The following is a 27,702-nucleotide window of genomic DNA, read 5'->3' as shown; positions in this document are numbered from 1 at the left end:
CGGGTACTAGGAATAGATTTAAGCATAAATCTCAGAACCGATCCCATTCGGGAACCGGCACATTTACTCCAGTGGCCTGCAAGAATGCCCCAGCCTGTGAGAAGGCGGCGGCCTTGGAACAGGGGGGAGTTGACAGAAAAAGTCTGTTTGGCGGGCTGGATAGAATCCTATCCTGTAGCCGTGGGAGATGGTATCTCGCACCCACTGATCGGAGACGTGTTAAAAACATACGTCGCCAAAATGGGAGAGCCTGCCACCGACCAAGGACGTTGCTGGCGTGGCCAGATAGCCAGGAGGAGGCTGACTTAGTGGCAGCATCTCCTGCGGTCTTCTGAGGACGCGGCTTCGTGCGTCATTTGGGTTTACGATCCTTGGCTGAGCTGGCTTAGAGAACGATCAGATGGAGGAACGAAGGAACGAAACCTCGACTGATTCCTGCCCTGGACAGGTTTCCTGGTTTAGGTTTATGGCATGGAAGAACTCTTCCCGCCAAGAGCTTCCTTAATAATTTCATCCAGTTGTTCCCGAATAGTCTGGTCCCAGCAAAAGGGAGCCCAGCAAGGAAACTCTATAGAAGCATCCGCCTTCCACTTCCGAAGCCACAGGAGCCTGCGGATAGCGAGGAAATTAGCCGAGGCCACCGCAGAGCGGTGAGAGTCTCCAGCATGGCAGATAAGGCATAGGATGAAAAAGACTGAAGTCTGGAAGTTAAGGCAACCATTTCGGGCATAGATTCCCTGTGAGGGAATACATCTCCTCTAGAGAAGCAGAGATGGCTTTGAAAGCCCACACTGCTGCAAAAGCTGGGGAGAACGTGGCCCCTGCCGCCTCTATACAGATTTGGCCAGAAGGACAACCTGTCGGACAGCAAGCCGTAAGTGAGGAGTCATCAGCCACTGGTACAACGGCCCTGGCTGAGGGTCTAAACACCGGAGGGATCACCTGGTGAATGAGCCCACTCCTTGACCACCTCTGGTGGAAGGGGAAAACCGTCCTCAGCACCACGCTTTGTGGAAGCGTTTGCCAGAACAGACCCTGGGCTTGGTCACAGTGCCTGAAAAACTGGAGTGGTTAAGGAACACACTCGTTGTTCTCTTTAGGCAAGGTAAACTGGTGCCCCTTAGTGCCAGAGAGGGTTGCTCCTCTGATACTGGCGGGTTGAGGTCCAGTACCGAAGTAAGGTACAGTGGATCCTTAGGGAGGTGCCGTCAGCCACTGATACAACTATCCGGGCTGAAACACTAGACACCGGAGGGACCACTCTTGGTGAATGAGCCCACTCCTTGACCACCTCTGGTGGAAGGGGGAAAACAGTCATCAGAACCACGCTTTAAGGGGAGCGTCTGTCAGGACAGGCTCTGGGCTTGGTCACAGTGGGCTGAAAACTGGAGTGGTTAAGGAACACACTCCTTGTTCTCTTTAAGGTATACTGATGTCTTTCTGCCAGAGGGGGGATACTCCCCTGATATAGGCGGATTGAGGTCCAGTACAAATATAATGGACGCAATCAAATCATTAGCATCTGCATCACCTTCGGACAGATCAATGGTACATGAAGTAGCGTCCGAGCCACCAGTAAGGACATCCTCTTTGTCCAGTGAGTCAGCTCGTGAATCAGAGCTGCGGGACGGGGAAGGACAGGGGACCCTGCGTCTCCATTTTAGGACAGGGTCAGAGACCAGATGAAGAGTCCTCTGAGAGCTTTGCTGAGCGAGCCGTAGCAGCAGAAGCGCCCTGAGAAGGGGGCTAATGCATGCTCAGCAAGAGCCGGAGCAGCTGGAGGGACCCTCCAGGCTGAGGAATCACTGTGTTTATGTGCTCGGTACAGACAGTACGATGTACATGCAGTGCTTAAGGTATACTGATGTCTTTAAGAAAACAGCCTTGCAGCTTTGCTCTGATGTGAGACATGCTGCAGAAGTGGGGGCTCTGTGAGGGAATGCATCTCCAGAACGACCCCCAGCAGAGTATATAAACAGAGAATATTGGCAGCTGCACAACCGGAGGTTGTGGCTTGCCAGACCGTTTAACATACATTACTGTGCCCTCAGTCCCCCAGCCCAGGCCCCCATTTGTCACAATGAGGTATCTCTGTGCCTATGCAGACACAGAGAACGCTGAGAAAATGGCGACCGTAGCGAGGAGAGGGGGCGGGGCCTACTCTGAGAGCGGGCAAATGAAGTATACAGGGGAGGGAATCCTTCCTCAGTGAGGAGTGTCCGCTCCCTGTGCTGACCAGCCGCTGGGCGGAGCCACGCTGTCCCTCTGCACTGACTGACATGCAGGGGTGGAGAATCGAAACTAGGCCTCAGGCGAAGCCGGGGCCTAGATTTAAGAATGCGGCCAGCGTGCAGGCACCGTCGGCGCGGTTCTCCAGTGAAAACTGGGGAACCGGCCGGAAATGTTAACACAGTGATATAACATACTGTCCCCAATAAATAAAGTACAAGGGACCCCTGGAAGGACCACTTTCAGCGGTAAAAACGTCTCAATACTTAGCTTTGAGACGCAGGGCCATGTCCCTGGAGAGGGGTTAAACGCTCCTTCCGACAGGATCCTGACCAGGGCTGCGGATGGAGACCGGTCTCCTGCAAAGCAGTGAGAACCGAGATGGCTCCCACTTCAAACCAGAGCCTCTCAGAGGGTGTTGAAGGAGCGCGGCATGTGAAGGCTCCAGCCTTATAAAGTCAACCTTAACAGCACCGCCGACACAGTGGGGTGAGAAGGGACATGCCGGGAGTCCAGACTGGACCCGCTTTTCTTCCAAATCTTTGAAATCAAATAAAAAATCAAAAATCAAAAATCAGAGAATGCATGTGTGTGTGACCTCCTGAACACAAAGCATTGAAACTGGCTAGGACTGGCTACCAGGGGGTGTATATGCTAGGAGGGAGGAGCTACACGTTTGAGTGTAGTACTTTGTGTGTCCTCCGGAGGCAGAAGCTATACACCCATTGTCTGGGTCTCCCATAAGGAACGATGAAGAAAGAAGTAATGTTGATTACATTCATATAGCCAATACGTTTTGGAATCTGGAGTATAGTAATGACCTTTTAATAAAATGATGACTAAAAGAGAACCAACCAGCAGAATTTTCATTTATAAAGTAAAGCCAGTGCTATAGTGGCACTAGGCATATCTTCAGTTCTGAGATTGGATGTTTTATTACAGTAATGTTTGCAAGCAAAGTTACAGAAAAGCCCTGCTATTTGATTGACAAGTGCAACAGGGGCGGGAATATGTATTCCTGCCCCTGTCTGCCCGCCTGGCCTTCCTCCCCCTGCTGCCATCATGGACTTTAATTCTGGCTCCTGCTCATTAGCATTTATCACTATTGCAGCAAATTCTTCATTACGAGGGCGTCAGAAGACATTAAAATTATGCTAATTGGTTCTTTTTAAAGAAAAACTAAGACAGTAAACGCATATCAGCTCTGACCTAAGTTCTGATCTCTGAATTCAGAAGAGCACACTTTATTACACAATGAATGTCGTGCTCACATACAGAATGTCTATAGTTTAGTTTGCTACAATTTTTCAAAAGGTCTGTTTTACGTAAATGATTCTTGTTTCATTCAGGGGCTCAAAACTAAATGTAATGTTATCCAACTTAGGCTGCTTTCACACATCAGTTTTTTGGCATCAGGCACAATCCGGCAAAAACATGAAAAAACAAATCAGGTGTCTGTTGCCGCCGGATCCGTTTTTTCCCCCATAGACTTTCATTAGCGCTGGATTGTGCCGGATGGCCTTGCGTTTCATCCGGTACTTGTCCGGCGGCCGGAAACGTTGAAGTGAAGGTTTTTGTGTCTGGCAAAAAAAAAAACAGATCACGCCGGATCCAGCGCCGTACGGCATGTTTTATAATGGAAGCCTATGGACGCCGGATCCGGCAAAAAAACAGATCCGGCCGCCGGATCCATTTTTTTGAACTGAGCATGCTCAGCATCACACCAGATCTGTCAAAAAACTGAAGGAACTGAAGAAAAAACTGTTACAACTGATCCATTTTTTCGCCAGATTCGTCGCATCAGTTTTTTCGCCGGATTGTGCCTGATGCCAAAAAACTGATGTGTGAAAGCAGCCTAACTGATGTGCACAACTGTCAATTGTTATGATCAAAACAGGATCCTAACCTCTAAATGCAATGAACAGAAAGGAGGACTCCTGAAATTGTGAGGAACTGAGGAGCGTAAAATGGTGGCAGGTGTACAAGGGCGTGCAATATGACTGCACTGGTATGGATGGCACTGCAGTAATTGGCACTAAAACTCATTTCAAAGTAGAATTAATGATTGGCAGAAGATTTACACTTTCTTTATGAAATCATGATGTGCAATAGCCGTGTTCTGTATAAAAATAATAAATGAGTAATAAAAGCCACAATTACTTTTGATATTATCTATATATATATATCTTGTGATTTGATATGGTTACAGAACTCCTTGGTGACATCTAATATGATATCATATTATTTACTGGAAGGGGTACATTATCCCCTTCAGCCCCCGGACATTTTGCGCTTTTCCGGGTGGGTTTTTTCCCCTCTTTCTTCTGAGAGCCGTAACTTTTTTATTTTTCCGTCAATTTTGCCACATAAGGGCTTGTTTTTTGCGGGACGAGTTGTAGTTTTAAATGGAGCCATATGTTTTACCATATAGTGTACTGGAAAACAGCAAAAAAATTCCAAGTGTGGAAAAATTGCAAAAACAAAGTGTGATCGCACAATAGTTTTTGGGATATTTTATTCACCATGTTCACTATATGGTAAAACTGATGTGTGGATGTGATGCCACATAAGGGCTTGTTTTTTGCGGGACGAGTTGTAGTTTTAAATGGAGCCATACGTTTTACCATATAGTGTACTGGAAAACAGCAAAAAAATTCCAAGTGTGGAAAAATTGCAAAAAAAAAGTGTGATCGCACAATAGTTTTTGGGATATTTTATTCACCATGTTCACTATATGGTAAAACTGATGTGTGGATGTGATGCCTCAGGTCGGCATGAATTTGTAAACACCAAACATGTATAGGTTTACTTTTATCTAAGGGGTTAAAAAAAATTAACAAGTCTGTCCAAAAAAAGTGGCGCACGTTTTACGCCATTTTCCGAAACCCGTAGCGTTCTCATTTTTCGGGATCTATGGCTCAGTGACGGCTTATTTTTTGCGTCTCGAGCTGACGTTTTTACCTGTACCATTTTTGGCAGATGCTCCGTTTTGATCGCCTGTTATTGCATTTTGCGCAAAATTTGCGGCGACCAAAAAACGTAATTTTGGCGTTTGGAATTTTTTTTGCTGCTACGCCATTTACCAATCAGATTAATTGATTTTAGATTTTGATAGATCGGGCATTTATGAAAGCGGCGATACCAAATAGGTGTATACTTTTTGTTTTTTTAACCCTTTCATTTTCAATGGAGTGAAAGGGGGGTAATTTGAACTTTTAGGCTTTTTTATTTTTTTTATTTTACTAGTCCTCCTAGGGGGCTATAGCGATCAGCAATCTGATCGCTCTGCCATATCTCCAGATCACAGTGAGCTAAGATCTGCATATATGCTGCTTTACTTCTATGCGCTATGTGCGCACGTAGCGTGTCCCAGCAGAAATTTCTGCAGCGATTTGAACAGCACACGTGCGCTTCAAATCGCTGCAGAAAGAGTCCGTAATGAAAAAAAAAAAGCCAATTTCATGCGCTCTGAGTGCAGCCCCTCCCATAGACAGAGCGGGCGCTGCATGCAGAGCGCAGGAAAGAAGTGACATGTCACTTCTTAGAACGCGCGCTTCGGGCAGCAGCCGAAGCGCTGCGCTCTAATACGATACGTGCGCACGTCTCATGCATAATCTTCATAGATTATGCTGGGGACGCAGGACGCATGCAGTTACGCTGCGGTGCAGATCGCAGCGTAACTGCATGCAAATACGCAACGTGCGCACATAGCCTAAATGCCGGCAGTATTTCGGCATTGAGAGTAAATGACTCATGTTAGCTACAGGCGTCATCACATGACCCTGTACTACCATGGCAACCACCGGAAGTCACGTGATCATGTCACGTGACTTCCGATGGGGGCGCGGTAAGTCAGCATAATGGCAGCGCGCATATACATCTCGCTGCCAGATTTTGGCAGCACGATGCAAGGGGTTAATAGTCGCGGGTGGAAGTGATTCCACCCGCGAATAGCAGGCACACATGGCAGCTGTTGAAAACAGCTGATATGTGCGCAGATCGCCGCGGCCTGCCCACGGCAGGGGGATGGGATTAACCGCACACGATCCATGACGTACCCAATAGGTCATGGGTCATTAAAGGGTTAAAAATAAAAATTGTATAGAAGTATTCCCATCATATAATGGGCTAGAAAAAGCCAGCCTATAGTACTGCATGGATTCAGAGAAAAAAAAAGCACTCAGGTGGCTTACATTTTTTTCCAGCCATCAGGAATATTTATGACAATTAGTTTTCCAATATGCTGGGTTGTATTACCCATGAGACACTGGATGTCTAGAACCTAAGGCAGTGTCAGCTGAAGCCCATAGTAATTATCCGGAACCGATTTCTACAATGTAAAAGTGTAGTGTTCACACGTGCCTGCTGATAATGCCAGCAGTTTTCAGGGACTGATTGCAACTACAGGGGGAAAGTCGGCTATATTTTGGTGAAAGGAGGGGCTTGGACTAGCCAGGTAAGCTTCACAGATATGTTATCATATACCGTAAGTGATGAGGAAGGATGCCTATAAAACCCATCTGTAGTTGGCTTGTCCTGCTCCACCTCCTCCTATCCACATGACAGGAATGGGTGAACTACAATATTGAGATAGTTTATCAAACTCATTACTAATGATCTTTTCACAGCTTGTCCTGCAATAATGACAAAGAACCATCCTCCATGTCTACAGACAAGAAAGGTTTTCAAAAACAGTGATTTTTTACTGAACAAACAGTGATACTCTGGCTCACTCTGCTACAACATGTTGTAATATTCAAGTCACTAAGAGGCCCTGGATTCCTTTATTGAGAAATAGAATATTACAAGATATGGATAATGGATTCTGTGATGGGAGGTTGATCCAGGGAAGTAGTCAGATTGCTGTAAATGAAGTTGAAAAGAAATGTTTTCCCTAATATGGAGCAATTAGCAACTGTCTCATTGGGTTTTTCCTTCATCTGGATGAACATGAGAGATTATATTTTCAACCTGTGTCTTCTTTCAACCTCAACACTATGAAGCTATTTGTGACAGATATTGAAATGTCAATTCTTTGAAAAATACAAGTTGAATTAGCCTATAGTACATCCGGAATGTGTTGACATAGACTTATTTCAATTTATGTCAAGTTGCAACATTTCAAAATAAAATTGTGAAATAGTGGCATTAAATCACTAGAGCACTGATCGTATGATAATTTGTATCATCTAGATCAACACAAAATGCTTACAGGAAATCAGCAAAGTGTAAATATTTTATCTGTGGTCAGTATCTTAGGGTGTTATTTTAGAAAATGTACGTCCTTGTGTTATTTTTTCCCTAAGCAGTGTTCTTTCTATGTATAGAAATTGATATAATCAAAAAATCTGTAATATATACTTTTGGCCTCTGCGCTAAAAGAAAAAAAAATCAAGATACAAAAATTCAATTAAACTGTGAGGTGGTGCGGGGAAGGTGGACGGGGACTCCACGCACTGTACCCACCCAGCAGGACGGCAACATGAAGTCTCCTGTGTTGCCCGTGTCGACGTGACATCACAGGAAGCAGCAAAATCACAGCAGGAGCGGTCACATGACCACTCTGAGTCGGGGAGAGGGGCTGGCCCAATAGTGAAATGACAAAAAAAGGCAAAATAAGCCGGATAACCCCTTTATGTTTTGGGTATCTTCTAGAGTGCTTGAAGACCAGGGCTGTGGAGTCGGTAAGCCAAACCTTCGACTCCGACTCCGACTCCTCAATTTCTCTTGCTCCGACTCAGACTCCTATATATATATTGCTTATAGTTAGGTGAAAAATTTATTGTAGTACATGAAAATGTGTATGTGAACATCAGACATTTAATAATTTTTATGATACAATAATCAAGATATTTGGATAGAACATAAGAAGGGAATTTTGTTTACTTACCGTAAATTCCTTTTCTTCTAGCTCTAATTGGGAGACCCAGACAATTGGGTGTATAGGCTATGCGTCCGGAGGCCGCACAAAGTATTACACTCAAAAGTGTTAAGCCCCTCCCCTTCTGCCTATACACTCCCCGTGCTCCCACGGGCTCCTCAGTTTTGGTGCAAAAACAAGAGGGAGGAAAAAGAATTATAAACTGGTTTAAAGTAACTTCAATCCGAAGGAATATCGGAGAACTGAAACCATTCAACATGAACAAACATGTGTACACAAAAAAACAGGGGCGGGTGCTGGGTCTCCCAATTAGAGCTAGAAGAAAAGGAATTTACGGTAAGTAAACAAAATTCCCTTCTTCTTTGTCGCTCTATTGGGAGACCCAGACAATTGGGACGTCCAAAAGCAGTCCCTGGGTGGGTAAAATAATACCTCGTAAGAGAGCCGTAAAACGGCCTCTTCCTACAGGTGGGCAACCGCCGCCTGAAGGACTCGTCTACCTAGGCTGGCATCCGCCGAAGCATAGGTATGCACCTGATAGTGCTTCGTGAAAGTGTGCAGGCTCGACCAGGCAGCCGCCTGACACACCTGCTGAGCCGTAGCCTGGTGCCTCAAAGCCCAGGACGCGCCCACGGCTCTGGTAGAATGGGCCTTCAGCCCTGAGGGAACCGGAAGCCCAGCCGAACGGTAAGCTTCGATAATTGGCTCCTTGATCCACCGAGCCAGGGTTGATTTGGAAGCCTGTGACCCTTTACGCTGGCCAGCGACAAGGACAAAGAGTGCATCCGAGCGGCGCAGGGGCGCCGTACGAGAAATGTAGAGTCTGAGTGCTCTCACCAGATCTAACAAGTGCAAATCCTTTTCACATTGGTGAACTGGATGAGGACAAAAAGAAGGTAAGGAGATATCCTGATTGAGATGAAAGGGGGATACCACCTTAGGGAGAAATTCCGGAACCGGACGCAGAACCACCTTGTCCTGGTGAAACACCAGGAAAGGGGCTTTGCATGACAGCGCTGCTAGCTCAGACACTCTCCTAAGTGAAGTGACTGCAACTAGGAAAACCACTTTCTGCGAAAGGCGTGAGAGAGAAATATCCCTCATTGGCTCGAATGGTGGTTTCTGAAGAACCGTCAGCACCCTGTTCAGATCCCAGGGTTCTAACGGCCGCTTGTATGGAGGGACGATGTGACAAACCCCCTGCAGGAACGTGCGTACCTGTGGAAGTCTGGCTAGGCGCTTCTGGAAAAAACACAGAGAGCGCCGAGACTTGTCCCTTAAGGGAGCCGAGCGACAAACCCCTTTCCCAGTCCAGATTGAAGGAAGGACAGAAAAGTGGGCAAGGCAAAAGGCCAGGGAGAAATACCCTGAGCAGAGCACCACGACAGGAAAATTTTCCACGTCCTGTGGTAGATCTTGGCGGACGTTGGTTTCCTAGCTTGTCTCATAGTGGCAATGACGTCTTGAGATAACCCTGAAGACGCTAGGATCCAGGACTCAATGGCCACACAGTCAGGTTGAGGGCCGCAGAATTCAGATGGAAAAACGGCCCTTGAGATAGCAAGTCTGGTCGGTCTGGTAGTGCCCACGGTTGGCCGACCGTGAGATGCCACAGATCCGGGTACCACGACCGCCTCGGCCAGTCTGGAGCGACGAGGATGACGCGGCTGCAGTCGGCCCTGATCTTGCGTAACACTCTGGGCAACAGTGCCAGCGGAGGAAACACATAAGGGAGCTGAAACTGCGACCAATCCTGAACTAAGGCGTCTGCCGCCAGAGCTCTGGGATCTTGAGACCGTGCCATGAACGCTGGTACCTTGTTGTTGTGCCGGGACGCCATGAGATCGACGTCCGGCACCCCCCAGCGGCAACAGATCTCCTGAAACACGTCCGGGTGAAGGGACCATTCCCCTGCATCCATGCCCTGGCGACTGAGATAATCTGCTTCCCAGTTTTCCACGCCTGGAATGTGAACTGCGGAGATGGTGGAGGCCGTGGCTTCCACCCACAGTAGAATCCGCCGGACTTCCTGGAAGGCTTGCCGACTGCGTGTGCCGCCTTGGTGGTTGATGTATGCCACCGCTGTGGAAGTGTCTGACTGAATTCTGATCTGCTTGCCTTCCAGCCACTGCTGAAACGCTTTCAGGGCAAGATACACTGCCCGTATTTCCAGAACATTGATCTGAAGCGATGACTCTTGCTGGGTCCACGTACCCTGAGCCCTGTGGTGGAGAAAAAACGCTCCCCACCCTGACAGACTCGCGTCCGTCGTGACCACCTCCCAGGATGGGGGTAGGAAGGATTTCCCTTTCGATAATGAAGTGGGAAGAAGCCACCACCGAAGGGAAGCTTTGGTCGCCTGCGAGAGGGAGACGTTCCTGTCGAGGGACGTCGGCTTCCTGTCCCATTTGCGAAGGATGTCCCATTGAAGAGGACGCAGGTGAAACTGCGCGAAAGGAACTGCCTCCATTGCTGCCACCATCTTCCCCAGGAAGTGCATGAGGCGTCTCAAGGTGTGTGAGCGACCTTGAAGGAGAGATTGTACCCCTGTCTGTAGTGACCGCTGCTTGATCAGCGGAAGCTTCACTATCGCTGAGAGGGTATGAAACTCCATGCCAAGGTATGTCAGCGATTGGGCCGGTGTCAGATTTGACTTTGGAAAATTGATGATCCACCCGAAACTCTGGAGAGTCTCCAGGGTAGCGTCGAGGCTGTGTTGGCATGCCTCTAGAGAGGGTGCCTTGATCAACAGATCGTCCAAGTACGGGATCACCGAGTGACCCTGAGAGTGGAGGACCGCTACTACAGTAGCCATAACCTTGGTGAAAACCCGTGGGGCTGTTGCCAGGCCGAACGGCAGTGCCACGAACTGCAGGTGTTCGTTCCCTATGGCGAAGCGCAAGAAGCGCTGGTGCTCTGGAGCAATCGGTACGTGGAGATAAGCATCCTTGATATCGATCGATGCAAGGAAATCTCCCTGGGACATTGAGGCGATGACGGAGCGGAGGGATTCCATCCGGAACCGCCTGGTCTTTACGTGTTTGTTGAGAAGTTTCAGGTCCAGGACAGGTCGAAAAGACCCGTCCTTCTTTGGGACCACAAACAAGTTGGAGTAAAAACCATGGCCCTGTTGCTGAAGAGGAACAGGAACCACCACTCCTTCTGCCTTCAGAATGCCCAGCGCCTGCAGAAGAGCCTCGGCTCGCTCGGGAGGCGGGGATGACCTGAAGAATCGAGTCGGGGGACGAGAGGTGAACTCTATCTTGTAACCGTGAGACAGAATGTCTCTCACCCAGCGGTCTTTTATTCGTGGCAGCCAGGTGTCGCAAAAGCGGGAGAGCCTGCCACCGACCGAGGATGCGGAATGAGGAGGTCGAAAGTCATGAGGAAGCCGCTTTGTTAGCTGCCCCTCCGGTGGTCTTTTTAGGACGTGACTTAGACCGCCATGCATCAGAGTTCCTTTGCTCTTTCTGAGGCCTTTTGGACGAGGAGAATTGGGACCTGCCCGCGCCCCGAAAGGACCGAAACCTCGACTGCCCTCTCCTCTTTTGGGGTATGTTCGGTTTGGGCTGGGGTAAGGATGTATCCTTTCCCTTGGATTGTTTGATGATTTCATCCAAACGCTCGCCAAACAATCTGTCGCCAGAAATTGGCAAACTGGTTAAGCGCTTTTTGGAAGCAGAATCTGCCTTCCATTCCCGTAGCCACAAGGCCCTGCGGAGTACCACCGAATTGGCGGCTGCCACCGCCGTATGGCTCGCAGAGTCCAGGACAGCATTAATAGCGTAAGACGCAAATGCCGAGGTCTGAGTGGTAATGGACGCCACTTGTGGCGCGGACGTGCATGTGGCTGCTTCAATTTGCGCTTGACCTGCTGAGATAGCTTGTAGCGCCCATACGGCTGCGAATGCTGGGGCAAAAGAAGCGCCGATCGCTTCATAGATGGATTTCAACCAGAGCTCCATCTGCCTGTCAGTGGCATCCTTGAGTGAAGCCCCATCTTCCACTGCAAGTATGGATCTAGCCGCCAGTCTGGAGATTGGAGGATCCACTTTGGGACACTGAGTCCAACCTTTAACCACGTCAGGTGGAAAGGGATAACGTGTATCCTTAAGGCGCTTAGAAAAAACGCTTATCTGGACAAGCATGGTGATTCTGGACTGCCTCTCTGAAATCGGAGTGGTCCAGAAACATACTCGGTGTACGCTTGGGGAACCTGAACCGGAATTTCTCCTGCTGAGAAGCCGACTCCTCTGCTGGAGGAACTGAGGGAGAAATATCCAGCATTTGATTGATGGATGCAATAAGATCGTTCACTATGGCGTCCCCGTCTGGAGTATTAAGATTGAGAGCGCCCTCAGGATCAGAATCCTGATCAGCTACCTCCGCTTCATCAACTCGAGATTCCCCTCGCTGAGACCCTGAACAATATGATGATGTCGAGGGAAAATCTAAGCGAGCTCGCTTAGTCGGTCTGGGGCTGGGGTCTGTGTCAGAACCCTCAGCCTGGGATCTATGAGATACCCCGGGAGGACATTGTTGGTCCAACTGAGGGGGGCCAGGGAACAAAGATTCAACAGAGTCCCTGTGCTGAGATACCGGCCTGTACTGCAAGGCTTCTAGTATCTTAGCCATAGTCTCAGAGAGTTTTGCAAACTCTGTCCCCGTCACCTGGACATTGTCAGCAGGTGGCTCCCCCTGGGCCCCTCTTAGCAGAGGCTCTGGCTGAGTAAGTGTCACAGGGCCCGAGCACTGTATACAATGAGGGTCAGTGGAACCTGCCGGCAGCGGGGTCGTACATGCGGCGCAGGCAGCATAATAAGCCTGTGTTTTGGCACCCCTGCCTTTTGTGGGCGCCATGCTATTATCTTCCCTGAGCAACACAATAGGGTATATAGCCAGAAATCAACTGTGCACTATACAGTGTAAAATAAAGATATAATGTTACACTACTGCACAATGGGGCTAGCACCACAGGTGCTGCTTACCACCCGCTTAAAGCGGTTGTGAGGCCACCAGAGTCCCTGCCTGGGTCTCCCAGATTTTGTCCCCCTCTGCAGCGTCCGAGGAGCTGACAGGAATGCGTCCTGAGGAGAGGAGGGAGCCGTGGGCGTGACCCAAAAAGAGCGGGAACTGGTGCCTGCACTGTGCACAGTGAGGGGAGTGGAGTATGCAAAGCATGCTCCAGCCCTCAGTGCTGCTCGTTCTATGCAGCGTCCCGCCCTTCCCCTGCCTGTCAGGGCTATGGGCGGGAGGAAAGGAAACTAGGCCGCAAAAAGCCGGGGACTCTAGTAATAAACGCGGCCGCCGTAAAAGCGCGGCCGGCGTGGAAGTCCCCGGCGCACTACAAGTCCCAGCCGCGCCGCAGTGTTTCCAAGGCAGCGGCGGTCAATGCGGCAGTCCCTATACATAAACACACTCAGCAACGCTGAGTGTGTAATGGCACATATTAACCCGGTCAGCGCCGCGGTCCCCGGTGCACTAGCACACCCAGCAAAGCTGGAGTGTTGCTGTGCGCGGTCCCCACGGGGACACAGAGTACCTCCAAGTAGCAGGGCCATGTCCCTGAACGATACCCGGCTCCTATCCAGCAGGCTCCACAGGAGTTGTGGATGAAGCACGGTCTCATGTGCCTGGAGACCGATAGGATCCCACTTCCACCAGAACCCTGAGGGGGATGGGGAAGGAAAACAGCATGTGGGCTCCAGCCTCCGTACCCGCAATGGGTACCTCAACCTTACAACACCACCGACAAGAGTGGGGTGAGAAGGGAGCATGCTGGGGGCCCTATATGGGCCCACTTTTCTTCCATCCGACATGGTCAGCAGCTGCTGCTGACCAATCTGTGGAGCTGTGCGTGCGTGTCTGACCTCCTTCGCACAAAGCAAAAAACTGAGGAGCCCGTGGGAGCACGGGGAGTGTATAGGCAGAAGGGGAGGGGCTTAACACTTTTGAGTGTAATACTTTGTGCGGCCTCCGGAGGCATAGCCTATACACCCCAATTGTCTGGGTCTCCCAATAGAGCGACAAAGAAAATATATTTATTGGAATACAACTTTAGAACACAAAAAACTGTAATAAATTGTAAATATGTAATACACTATGTAATATACAGTAGATTACAAACTAAAATGTTATTATTTAGTAAAATATTCAGCACATTCTGCATTGCACTACTGTCCCCAATGAATTATATATTTTAGGAGTCGGAGTCGGTGCATTTTATACAGACTCCGACTCCACCAAAATGAGCTCCGACTCCACAGCCCTGTTGAAGACTATGAGAATTAAAAGTTATATATGTTATGAAAATTAAAATGTTGGAGTACAAATCATGTGTTTGTTATTTAAGTGTTCTAAATGCTGAGACTTATAAGGAGGGGAGAAAAATATTATATAATGTTGATGTGTAACAGTTTTTCCATGTACTGTAAATGTTTCAGTGTTTAAAAATGTTTAGATTTACCTCCAACTAGAATATTTTCTATCATATCCTTGTGCCACCAAGCCTTCCTCTGCCGACACCACCTTCATCCTTTGCCAAGCAGGACAAGTGACGATACGATCAACTCTTTGTCCCCAGGCATCATAATGCTGCAAGTGTGGCTGATTAAGCTCACATTCACGCCCAAGCGCGTCAATCTCATCTACTAAACGTTGTCCAAAACGTTCCAGATCCTGGCTAGCTTCTTTCAAAACCTACACATAAAAGTATATAGATTAATATATTAAAGCAGATTGTTTTCATTCCACCAGCAGAGCTATCCTATAGAACAAAGTTAACCTAATGGGAAAAATTAGTATACGATTAATTTTTTTACATGGTCTTTATAGACATATCAAGTAAATTTAGCATTGCACAATATATCTTTGTATTACTTTAATGTTATGCATCCACCAAACAGATCAGGAGATGCGGGCTCTTAATCTGATGACAGTAACATAATCTGTCACTTAGGCTAGGTTCACATTTCCGTTGTTTTAAATCCGTCAGCAACTGATCAGTCGTTTTTTAGATGTTAACTGACGCAACGGATGCGTTTTTCACAGGATTCCTTTCACTGGAATCCTGTGATAAAACTGATCCGTCGTGTCCGTTACATCCGCTGTGCGTCCGTTTTTTGACGGATCAGTCATGATCCGTTTGTGTTTGGGACAGCCCAGTGGGCGTGCCAAACATGCTGGGCATGCTCAGTAGAACATGACGGAATCCAGAGCTGGATTCCGTTGTAAGACGGATTACGATGGAATCCAGCACCATAGACATACATTACAAGCGTGACCGACTGCGACAGATTCCTGCGAGGTGCGTTCATTTTGACGGCCCGAAAAAGTTACATTCTTCGCTGCTCCCGCTCGGCGGTCAGTCAAAAAACGCAGCAGATGCAATGCAAGGTCATCAGTCGCAATCCGCCACTAATACAAGTCTGTGGGACACAACGGAATCCGCTAAACGAATTGCGTTGTTTACCATAGCCGCAGATTGTGATTGATACATTTTAACGGAAATGTGAATCTAGCCTAACAGAATTTCTGGCAGCTTTGCTGCTTGCAGTGGGTGAAGTATGCAGGGTAACTTTCTTATAAAGGATAGTTTCCTCCTTGATTTTGCTTGCCAATACCATATATACCAGGGCAGTGAAGCTCACAATATCACATCCACAAGTTATTATATTGAGTGTCATCACACCATCTAGCTGTAGTTTTCAATTGGCCAATTTGCCATGATCGGCCAATGATCTACAGTACGGTAGATAACCTTACTGTCCAGACACAGAAGACATCAGGAGAAAGAAGACTCAAGCATGCTAAATTTCATGTTCAATGTGCAAGCTTTACCAATTGAACCCTATATGTTTATGGGTGAGAGGGATCTAGAAAAATGTGAACAAGGAATGAAAGAGGAACTTACCATGCCGTTAAGTTCATTTGGCGGCACGGTGGCTCAGTGGTTAGCACTACAGCCTTGCAGCGCTGGGGTCCTGGGTTCGAATCCCACCAAGGACAACATCTGCAAGGAGTTTGTATGTTTCCCCGTGTTTGCGTGGGTTTCCTCCGGGCACTCCGGTTTCCTCCACACTCCAAAGACATACAGATAGAGACTCTAGATTGTGAGCCCCAATGGGGACAGTTTTCCTGATGTATGTAAAGCGCTGCGGAATATGTTAGCGCTATATAAAAATAAAGATTTATTTATTTATTTTTATAAGCGGGCAGATCCGTGGATCTGTAGGATGCTTATCCAAATCTGGTGCAGCACAGCATGGGAGAAGCACGAGGAAGGAGGGAGGAAAATGCAGCAAAGCTGTCTGGTAATTAAAAACTGGCTTTATTTACGCCATTAAGATGTAAACTATGCAGCAACAAAGGGTTACAACTAACGCGTTTATCATAATCTCCCGCCCTTAATCATAGTATAATGATATACTACTATACTATGATTAAGGGCAAGTGATTGCCAGTAATACGTCAGTGTTAACCCTTTGTTGCTGGATCATATACATTTTAATGGATTAAATAAAACCAGTTTTTAATTACTGGATGACTGCGCTGCATTTCCCTCACTTCTTACCCGGTGATATCTAGGAAGATAGTGGACAGCAAACACGTAAGGACTTTTTTCTGAACAAGTCAGCTACCATCAGCCTCTCTTCATCTTAACTGATTTAAAAAAAAAGACAGTCCAGAATAGGTCATCAATATCAGATTAAAGGGGTATTCCCATCTTCAATATCGTATCCCAATATTTAGTTGGTGTAATAATAATCAAATTAGCAAATACCTCCAATTAGAAATGTAGTATAATTCTCCTGATTAGCTGTCACTTACCTTATGTGCAGGGCATTGTAGCTTAGTTATCCATGGTTACGACCACGAGCAACTAACTGTCACTATATGAGTGGTTGTAATCATGGATACCTAAACTGCAATGTCCTGCACAAGAAGTAAACAACATAGCTAATCAGGAGAACTATACTACATATCTAAAGCTGGGTTCACACATAGCGACAGCGACAACGACATCGCTGTTACGTCAACATTTTCTGTGACGTAACAGCGACCTTGTAAGTCGCTGTTATGATCGCTGCTTAGCTGTCAAACACAGCGACGCAGCAGCGATCAGAACGACGCTGTGCTACATGTGCAGAGAGCAGGGAGCCGTGCTTAGCGCTGGCTCCCTGCTCTCCTTGCTACAGTATACATCGGGTTAATTACCCGATGTGTACTGCAGCTACATGTGCAGAGAGCAGGAGCCGGCACTGGCAGCTAGGGCGGACGCTGGTAACGAAGGTAAATATTGGGTAACTAGGGAAAGGTCTTCCCTTGGTTACCCGATGTTTACCCTGGTTACAGCTTACCACAGCTGCCAGGTGCCAGCTCTGGCTCACTGCTCGCTTCATTTCGTCGCTCTCTCGCTGTCACACACAGCGATGTGTGTGTCACAGCGGGAGAGCTACGAACAAAAAATGAAGCTGGACATTCAGCAACGACCGGCGACTTCACAGCAGGGGCCAGGTCGTTGCTGGATGTCACACACAGCGACAGCGACGGGACGTCGCTGCAACGTCACAGAAAATGGTGACGTAGCAGCGACGTCGTTGTCGCTGTGTGTGACACCACCTTAATTGGAGGTATTTGATAATATTATTATTATACCTACTATATATTGGGATAGGAGAGATAGGAATATCCTTTTAATGGGGTCTAAGAATTGACATGTGTTTGCAGGTTCTATGAGGGCTAATAATAAACAGAGTAAGGGTATGTGCGCATGTTACCTTTTTTTGTGATCACAAAGATGCTGCGTTTTTGGCCGCAAAAAAACGCTCCCGCGGCAAAAACGCACCGGTAAAAACGCATGCATTTTTTCCACATTTTGGTGCGAAAAGGCTGCGTTTTTGATCACTGCGTTTTGCCAATGCATTGCATGGGTGGAAAAACACATTAAAATGCAGAAAAGAATTGACATGTTGATTTTTTTTTACCTCAAAAACGCAGCAAAAAAAAAAAAAAAGCACTGTGCGGACAGAAAAAATGAAAACTCAAACTTTGCTGGGGTATCAAAGTCATGCAGTTTAAAGACCAAAAACGCACCCGAAAAACGCGCAAAAATGCAGCGAAAAACACACCGTGCGCACATAGCCTAAAGAACCGGGACATCACAGCTTTGTACATTGTGTAACAGCTGTGCTCTGGTAGTGAACCCATAGAAATGAATATTAAGGAAAACCCCTTCACCACCCGGCGATTTTCCATTTTTCCCTCCCTTTCTTCCAAGACCCATGACTTTTTAATTTTTCCATCAATATAGCCTTATAAGGGCTTGTTTTTTGTGGGATGAGTTGTAGCTTGGAATGACACTATTCAATCTGCCACATCTTGTACTGGAAAACGGGAAAATGTTCCAGTGACGTAAAATTGCAAAAAAACAGTGCAATTTCAAAATTGTTTTTAGGTTTTTTTTTTTTTTTTTACTTACCATGTTCACTATGTGGTAAAACTGACCTGGCATTATGATTCCCCATGTCAGTACGAGTTCGCAGATAGCAAACATGTATGTTGTTTTTTTTTATTTAAGTGGTGAAAGAAAATTCTGAAATTTGTCAAAATAAAAATAATTGCGCTCGTCACCATTTTGCAAGCCTCATAACGTTATCAATATTTGGGATTTGGGGTTGTATGAGGACTTATTTTTTGTGTCCTGAGCTGACGTTTTTAATTATACCATTTTTGGATAGATGCAATGTTTTGATTGCCTCTCATTCTAATTTATTGCAATGCTAGAGACCAAAATAAACTTAATTCTGGTGATTTGATTTTTTTTCTCATATCATTTTTTTGATAAAATCGGGCATTTCTGAACGTGGCGATAACAAATATGTGTATTTTTTTATTGGGCAAAAGGGGGGCGATTTGAGCTTATGTTTTTTTCATATTTTTAAAAATGTTTTTCTTCCACTTTTTACTAGTTCCCTTAGGGGACTTGAAGCTGACATAGTCCGACCGCTTCTTCTCTACAGAGCGATGCTACAGCACCACTCTGTACAGCAGAAATGCTACATAGTGACAGGGGTCATCAGCTGACCCCCAAGATGTCATGACAACCCATCGGCACCCCATTGTCGTATCATCAAGCTGCCGATGGGAGTGGAGAAGGGAGCGCTGACCGCAAGTGGGCATAAAATGCCGTTGTCAGAGATTATCAGTGGAATTTAACTGGTTAACAGGTATAGGTGGATCTTCGATCAGATTTGCCGAAACATGCAGGCTCGACATGATTAGGGGGAGGGAGAGACACGACCTTGAATGTACCCATATATCCAAGGTCATGAAGGGGTTAAAGGAAATCTGTCAGTAGGATTTCACACCCCAAACTATTTATATGCACATGTAGCTCTTTCGAAGACAAGTCCAGCAATACCTTTACATAGCCCATCCTTTCTTCCCTTAAGGCCCTATTAAGACAGGAATATTTTTCAAAGATCGTGAATGACGAACGAATATTTATTGCGCCATTATCAGGAGTACAAGCTCGTCATTACACAAGCAAAAGTTTGCTCAAAACCGCTGTTGCGGTTGATGGAAACTTGCTAGTCGTTCATAAAAGCATTTATTGCATCTTAAGGTCAAACCAAGATTTTAGCATTTGGGGGTGGTATTTGTGAATTGAGGGTATGTTCGCTCTACACATGCACATTTACTTTTGAAATCAGCCAATGGTGACAGATTGAAATTTAGTAGGCTCACCTTTTTGCACGCCACTATAAACCCATAAAGACGAATCCACTCTTCTAGTGCGATGTATTAACAAGGTGGTAGTGACTTATTACACTGTCAAATTTTATGCCAACAAGCAATAATTTTTAAGCAAGTTGAAAGATCTGGTTTCGTGAAAATCAAATTATATTACAATCGGTAGCAGCTATTACACACTGCCAATATTGCACTTTTTTGAACGTTATTGTGATTTTCCGAGCAATTTTTGCCCAGTCTAATCAGGGCTTTACTGGAGAAATCAGGTTTGAATTGATATGTAAATGAGGATGATGGACAATGAATAAACACTTTAGAGGCACAGAAAAAAAACTGTCTACATACCACAGGAGGAAGATGTCTCTTGAGGTAACCCTGAAGAAGAGAATCCTCTAGAAATTGGTTTCCCAACCGAGGTTGATCTTGGAAAAAGCTTCCAATGAATGCACGTGAAAAGGGCATTTTCAATTCTTCCAAGGCCGAATGATGCTGGGCTTCTTCAGGACTCACATCAGGCAATACTATGCTTCTACTGCTCATGTAGCAAGCAGGCTGGTATTGTTTGTGGCAGGAGAAGATCTTCCTAGAATGTTGTGCCAACAGGAGGTTCCATAATTTCCCCCTGCAATGCAAACTAAATTATTGAAGCAAGTGAACAAAATCTAAATGTATTACCTTTAGGCTATGTGCGCACGTAGAGTATTTGCATGCAGTTACGCTGCGATCTGCACCACAGTGTAACTGCATGCGTCCTGCATCCCCAGCATAATCTATGAAGATTATGCAGGAGACGTGCGCACGTGGCGTATTAGAGCTTTGTGCTTTGGCTGCTGCCCGAAGCGCGCGTTCTAAGAAGTGACATGTCACTTCTTTCCTGCGCTCTGCATGCAGCCCCCGCTCTGTCTATGGGAGGGGCTGCACTCAGAGCGCATGGAATCGGCTTTTTTTTTTTTCATTACAGACTCTTTCTGCAGCGATTTGAAGCGCACATGTGCTGTTCAAATCGCTGCAGAAATTTCTGCAGGGCAGAACGCTACGTGCGCACATAGCCTTAGGCTGAGTTAACATTAATAAAATTACCTGTCTGTCAGAATCAGCTGTAAACTATTTTCCTTCGAGAGCCTTTACAAAACCATTTACTTGAATGAAACTGAGTTGCTGTGGACACTGTCTGCATTTCGTCCGGGCAGTATTCATTCAGATTTGCACAGAACTTTGCTTGTCATGTTTTTGTATATGTCTGAAAAATATGAATCCAAAACTGTAGTATAGTGGAAAATGGCTGAAAAAATATCCATTTTCGAGTATACAAACTCGATCAGCAGTATAATCTGCTGGTGCTCACCCTGGATATATATTAAAAAAATGTAGATGGGTAACTCACTTACCTCTGAGTCAGAGAAAGCGTGATCTCCAGGCGAAACAGCTATTCGCCAAGGTTTTCTCATTAATCACTGTTTTGTACGTGAAGCCACAAATAAAGATACAGATTTAATGCAAAGTGGTGAGTGCCTCATCTACCTTTTTGTCATATGAAAAATACTGCCAGGACGGAGGCTAAGCAGTGTCCAGCGTCTCTGTCAGCTTCATTCAAGTGAATGGCTCCCTTATGCCCCTTTCACACATCAATTTTTTGCCATCAGTCACAATCTGTTTTCTCGACGGATCTGTTGCAGATTGTGGCTAAACTGATGCGACAGATCCGTTTTTCGACGGATCCGACTAGCTAAATAATTGGAGCATGCTCAGTTAAAAAAAACGGAATCTGTTGCCAGACTCCATTATTTGACAGATGACGACGGATCCTGTGCCTATAGGCTTTCATTCTACCAAATGACGGACGGCGACGGATCCGCCGCTCTCCGTTTTTTTCGACATACACAAAGAACGTTACTTTGTCTGTGGAACGGAGACGACGGCCAAACATTATTCGACAGATCCGCTGAACGACGGATGAAACGTGAGGCCATCCGTCGCTAATACAAGTCGATGAGAAAAAAATGGAACCAGCGGCATCAATCGCCGGATTCGTTTTTTTCAAAATTTGACGAATTGTGACTGATGGCAAAAAAGAGAATTTTGTTTACTTACCGTAAATTCTTTTTCTTATAGTTCCGACATGGGAGACCCAGACCATGGGTGTATAGCTTCTGCCTCCGGAGGACACACAAAGTACTACACTAAAAGTGTAGCTCCTCCCTCCGAGCATATACACTCCCCGGATGACAAATCCAACCAGTTTAGTGCAAAAGCTGAAGGAGGACATCCACCCATAAGTAGAGATAGAGTAAAACCCGGAATAACCGGAACCTCTGTCTACAACAACAGCCGGTGAAAACACACGGAACAAGAAAGCTGCCAACAGGCAACAGGGAGGGTGCTGGGTCTCCCATGTCGGAACTATAAGAAAAAGAATTTACGGTAAGTAAACAAAATTCTCTTTTCTTTTTCGCTCCTAATTGGGAGACCCAGACAGTGGGTGTATAGCTACTGCCCTCTGGAGGCCGCACAAAGAACTACACTTAAAAGTGTAAGGCCCCTCCCCTTCTGGCTATACACCCTCCCGTAGGAGTACAGATTCCCCAGTTTTAGCTTTGTGCGCAAGGAGGTCAGACACGCACGCATAGCTCCATTGTTTTTAGTCAGCAGCAGCTGCTGACTATGTCGGATGGAAGAAAAGAGGACACATATAGTGTCCCCAGCATGCTCCCTTCTCACCCCACTGTATGTCGGAGGTGTTTGTAAGGTTGAGGTACCCATTGCGGGTACGGCGGCAGGAGCCCACATGCTGATTCCTTCCCCATCCCTTTTTACAGGGCTCTGGGTGAAGTGGGATTTACCGGTCTCCAGGCACTGAGACCGTGCTCCATCTACAGCCCCTGGAGAAGATGCTGGATGGAGCGGAGTACATCAGGGACATGGCCCTGCTTCCTCAAGGTACTCTGTGTCCCCGTGCATTTGGCGCTCACACCGCAGCATGCTGGGTGTTGTAGTGCGCCGGGGACATCAGCGCTGCGGCGCTTGTGCCATGGCCTCATTCAGCTTCGCTGAAGCAGGCACACTTCTAGGAATCGGTCGCGCCGGCCGCTGGGACTGCGGCGCGGCTGGCACTTGTGGTGCGCCGGGGACTTCAGCGCGGCCCGCGCTTTTACGGCGGCCGCGCTGATAACTCGAGTCCCCGGCTTTTGCGGCCTGCTTCCGTTCGTTCCCGCCCCCGGACCTGCCAGTCAGGAGAGGGGCGGGACGCTGGCCACGTCTAGGAATCGGTCATGCCGGCCGCTGGGACTGCGGCGCGGCTGGCACTTGTGGTGCGCCGGGGACTTCAGCGCGGCCCGCGCTTTTACGGCGGCCGTGCTGATAACTCGAGTCCCCGGCTTTTGCGGCCTGCTTCCGTTCGTTCCCGCCCCCAGACCTGCCAGTCAGGAGAGGGGCGGGACGCTGGCCAGTGCATCAGCGCTGAGGGCTGGAGTCGTTTTTACATACTCCAGCCCTCACAATCGGCACAGAGGGGACACTGTTTCCCGCACTTTTGTTTGGGAACTCCCACGGACCGCCCCTCTCCACAGACGCCGGCAGCCATTCCTGCTGACACGCTGAGCTGCAGAGGGGAGCCGGGGAGACCCAGACAAGGAATCTGCAGCCTCTTACCCGCTATTCAGCGGGCGGTAAGCAGCCCTCAGGGCTCACCCCCTCTTGTGCCAGTATTATTCTTAGTATTTTGTTTCTACAAATACTTTGTATTGCATAGCGCTGGTCGCCCTTTGGCTATAGACTCTCTCACATTGCAGAGAGCCAGCAGCATGTCGTCCGTAAAACGCAAGGGTGCCAAGGCACAGACATTATATGCTTCCTGCACCGCTTGTGGGACTTTTCTACCGGCAGGCTCCACGGACCCAGCGGCTACCTGTCCCCACCAGCTCCTCTTGTGGAGGAGTCAGCTTCGCAGCACGAGAGAATCCATTTCAGATACCCTAAGCGTACTTTAAGCACTTTTCTGGACCACGCTGACTTTAGAGACGCAATCCAGAAACCCCACGCTTATCCTGAAAGGCGTTTTCCTAAACGGCTTAAAGATACACGCTATCCTTTTCCCCCTGAGGTGGTCAAGGGTTGGACCCAGTGTCCAAAAGTGGATCCTCCAATTTCCAGGCTTGCAGCTAGATCCTTGGTTGCAGTTGAAGATGGAGCGGCACTTAAAGATGCCACTGACAGGCAGATGGAGCTCTGGCTGAAATCCATCTATGAAGCGATGGGAGCGTCATTAGCGCCTTCTTTTGCGGCCGTATGGGCACTCCAAGCTATCTCAGCCGGGCTTGCGCGAGTTGACTCCGTCACACGTGCATGTGCCCCGCAGGTAGCACCATTGACCTCGCAAATGGCGGCATTCGCGTCGTACGCGATTAATGCTGTTCTTGACGCTACAAGCCGCACGGCAGTGGCGTCAGCCAACTCCGTTGTTTTGCGTAGGGCCCTGTGGTTGAGACATTGGAAAGCAGATTCTCATTCCAAGAAGTGCTTAACCAATTTGCCTTTTTCTCGTGACCGATTGTTTGGAGAGCGTTTGGATGAAATCATCAAACACTCCAAGGGTAAGGACTCATCCTTACCGCAACACAGACAAAACAGACCCCAACAGAGGAAGGGTCAGTCTGGTTATCGGTCCTTTCGAGGACCGGGCAGGTCCCAATTCGCCTCGTCAAAAAAGACTCAAAAAGACCAGAGACGCTCAGATTCTTGGAGGTCTCAGTCACGCCCAAAAAGGACAGCCGGAGGAACCGTTGCCAAGACGGCGTCCTCCTGACTTGCGGTCTCCGATTCCCACACCCGCGGTCGGTGGGAGGCTTTCCCACTTTGGCGACATCTGGCTGTCACACGTCAAAGACCGTTGGGTGAGGGATATTCTGTCTCACGGGTACAGGATAGAGTTCAGTTCTCGTCCGCCAACTCGTTTCTTCAGAACTTCTCCACCACCAGACCGAGCCGATGCTCTGTTGCAGGCGGTGGCCGCTCTAAAGGCGGAAGGAGTGGTGACCTCCGTCCCGCTTCAGGAACAAGGTCACGGTTTTTACTCCAATCTGTTTGTGGTCCCAAAAAAGGACGGATCGTATCGGCCCGTCCTGGATCTAAAGTTGCTCAACAGACACGTAAAAGTCAGGAGGTTCCGGATGGAATCCCTACGCTCCGTCATAGCCTCAATGTCTCAAGGAGATTTTCTAGCATCAATAGATATCAAGGATGCGTATCTCCACGTGCCGATCGCACCAGAGCATCAGCGTTTCCTACGCTTCGTCATACACGACGAACACCTACAGTTCGTAGCGTTACCTTTCGGTCTGGCAACAGCCCCCCGGGTCTTCACCAAGGTCATGGCAGCAGTAGTAGCTGTTCTGCACTCGCAGGGTCACTCGGTCATCCCGTATCTAGACGACCTGCTTATAAAGGCACCCTCTCAAGAGGCATGCCAACACAGTCTGAAGGTGGCACTAGACACTCTCCAGAGTTTCGGGTGGATTATCAACTTTCCAAAGTCTCATCTAACCCCGACCCAATCTCTGACTTATCTTGGCATGGAGTTTCATACTCTCTCAGCGATAGTGAAGCTTCCACTGGACAAGCAGTGCTCGCTACGGACTGGAGTGCAATCTCTCCTTCAGAGCCAGTCGCACTCACTGAGGCGCCTCATGCATTTCCTAGGAAAGATGGTAGCAGCAATGGAGGCAGTCCCGTTCGCGCAGTTTCATCTGCGCCCTCTACAATGGGACATTCTACGCCAATGGGACGGGAAATCGACGTCCCTCGACAGGACTGTCTCCCTCTCTCAGACTGCCAAGGACTCTCTGCGTTGGTGGCTTCTCCCCACCTCATTGTCACAGGGAAAGTCGTTCCTTCCCCCGTCCTGGGCAGTGGTCACGACGGATGCGAGCCTATCAGGGTGGGGAGCGGTGTATCTCCACCACAGGGCTCAGGGGATGTGGACTCTGGAAGAGTCCACCCTGCAGATCAATGTTCTGGAAATCAGAGCAATCTATCTTGCCCTGCGAGCCTTCCAACAATGGCTGGAAGGCAAGCAGATTCGGATTCAGTCGGACAATTCTACGGCGGTGGCGTACATCAACCACCAAGGGGGAACACGCAGTCGCCAAGCTTTTCAAGAAGTCCAACGGACGTGTTTCAGCAGATCTGTTGCCGCTGGGGGACGCCGGACGTCGATCTGATGGCGTCACGGCACAACAACAAGGTCCCAGTTTTCATGGCACGGTCTCACGATCACCGAGCACTGGCGGCAGACGCCTTGGTTCAGGATTGGTCGCAATTCCGACTCCCCTATGTGTTCCCACCTCTAGCATTGTTACCCAGAGTTCTCCGGAAAATCAGGTCCGACTGCCATCGAGCCATACTCGTCGCTCCAGATTGGCCAAGAAGGTCGTGGTACCCGGATCTGTGGCATCTCACGGTAGGCCAACCGTGGACACTTCCAGACCGTCCAGATTTGCTGTCTCAAGGGCCGTTTTTCCATCTGAATTCTGCGGCCCTGAACCTGACTGTGTGGCCATTGAGTCCTGGATCCTAGCGGCCTCAGGTTTATCCCATAAAGTTGTTGCCACAATGTGACAGGCTAGAAAACCATCCTCAGCTAAGATCTATCACAGAACGTGGAAGATTTTCTTAGCGTGGTGCTTGGCTCAAGGGTTTTCTCCCTGGCCATTTGCATTGCCAATTTTTCTTTCCTTCCTGCAGTCTGGGTTGGAAAAAGGTTTGTCGCTTAGCTCTCTTAAGGGTCAAGTCTCCGCGCTATCCGTATTCTTTCAGAAGCGCTTGGCACAGCTTTCTAAAGTACGCACGTTTCTCCAAGGAGTTTGTCATATCGTTCCTCCTTACAGACGGCCATTGGAACCCTGGGATCTGAACAAGGTTCTCATTGCTCTCCAGAAGCCGCCTTTCGAGCCTTTGAAGGAGGTTCCCCTTTCTCGGCTTTCACAAAAGGTAGTTTTTCTTGTGGCGGTCACGTCTCTTCGAAGAGTGTCCGAGCTAGCGGCGTTATCTTGCAAATCTCCCTTCCTGGTGTTTCACCAAGACAAGGTAGTACTGCGTCCAATTCCAGAGTTTTCTCCCAAGGTGGTTTCTTCCTTTCATCTCAATCAGGATATCACTTTACCATCTTTGTGTCCGCATCCAGTTCACCAATTTGAAAAGGGTTTACATCTGTTGGACCTGGTGAGAGCACTCAGGATTTACATTTCTCGCACGGCGGCTCTACGCCGTTCTGATGCGCTCTTTGTCCTAGTCGTTGGTCAGCATAAGGGATCGCAAGCTTCCAAATCCACCCTGGCGCGGTGGATCAAGGAACCAATTCTTCACACATACCGTTCTGCTGGGCTTCCGATTCCATCTGGACTGAAGGCCCATTCTACCAGAGCCGTGGGTGCGTCCTGGGCATTGCGGCATCAGGCTACGGCTCAGCAAGTGTGCCAGGCGGCTACCTGGTCGAGTCTGCACACGTTTACCAAACACTATCAAGTGCATACCTACGCTTCGGCAGATGCCAGCCTAGGTAGACAGGTCCTTCAGGCGGCGGTGGCCCACCTGTAGGAAGAGGCTGTCTGACAGCCCGTTCATGTGGTATCTTTTTACCCACCCAGGGACTGCTTTTGGACGTCCCACTGTCTGGGTCTCCCAATTAGGAGCGAAAAAGAAGAAGGGAATTTTGTTTACTTACCGTAAATTCCTTTTCTTCTAGCTCCAATTGGGAGACCCAGCACCCGCCCTATTTGTTCTTAGGGTTTCGTTTTTCGGGTGCACATGTTGTTCATGTTGTTTCTTAAGTTCTCCGATCGTGT

The 27,702-nt window shown here is 48.0% G+C and overlaps 1 protein-coding gene across 1 annotated transcript in view; it reads right to left on the bottom strand.

Moving 5' to 3' along the window:
- Window positions 1–27,702, bottom strand: part of LOC142247400 (acyl-CoA dehydrogenase family member 11-like) — a 93,902-nt gene that overhangs the window by 44,472 nt on the left and 21,728 nt on the right. Inside the window, exons 2-3 of the mRNA XM_075319961.1 lie at window positions 20,210–20,486; window positions 14,577–14,809 (exon numbers count right to left, since the gene is read on the bottom strand). Coding sequence (XP_075176076.1) covers window positions 14,577–14,809; window positions 20,210–20,486 — 510 coding nt within the window. The remainder of the gene's footprint in view (window positions 1–14,576; window positions 14,810–20,209; window positions 20,487–27,702) is intronic.

Source organism: Anomaloglossus baeobatrachus, chromosome 1 (assembly GCF_048569485.1).
Source record: "Anomaloglossus baeobatrachus isolate aAnoBae1 chromosome 1, aAnoBae1.hap1, whole genome shotgun sequence".
Taxonomy (NCBI): domain Eukaryota; kingdom Metazoa; phylum Chordata; class Amphibia; order Anura; family Aromobatidae; genus Anomaloglossus; species Anomaloglossus baeobatrachus.
The sequence above is the reverse complement of the archived record's forward strand: the minus strand, read 5'-3'. Positions and strand labels throughout refer to the sequence as shown.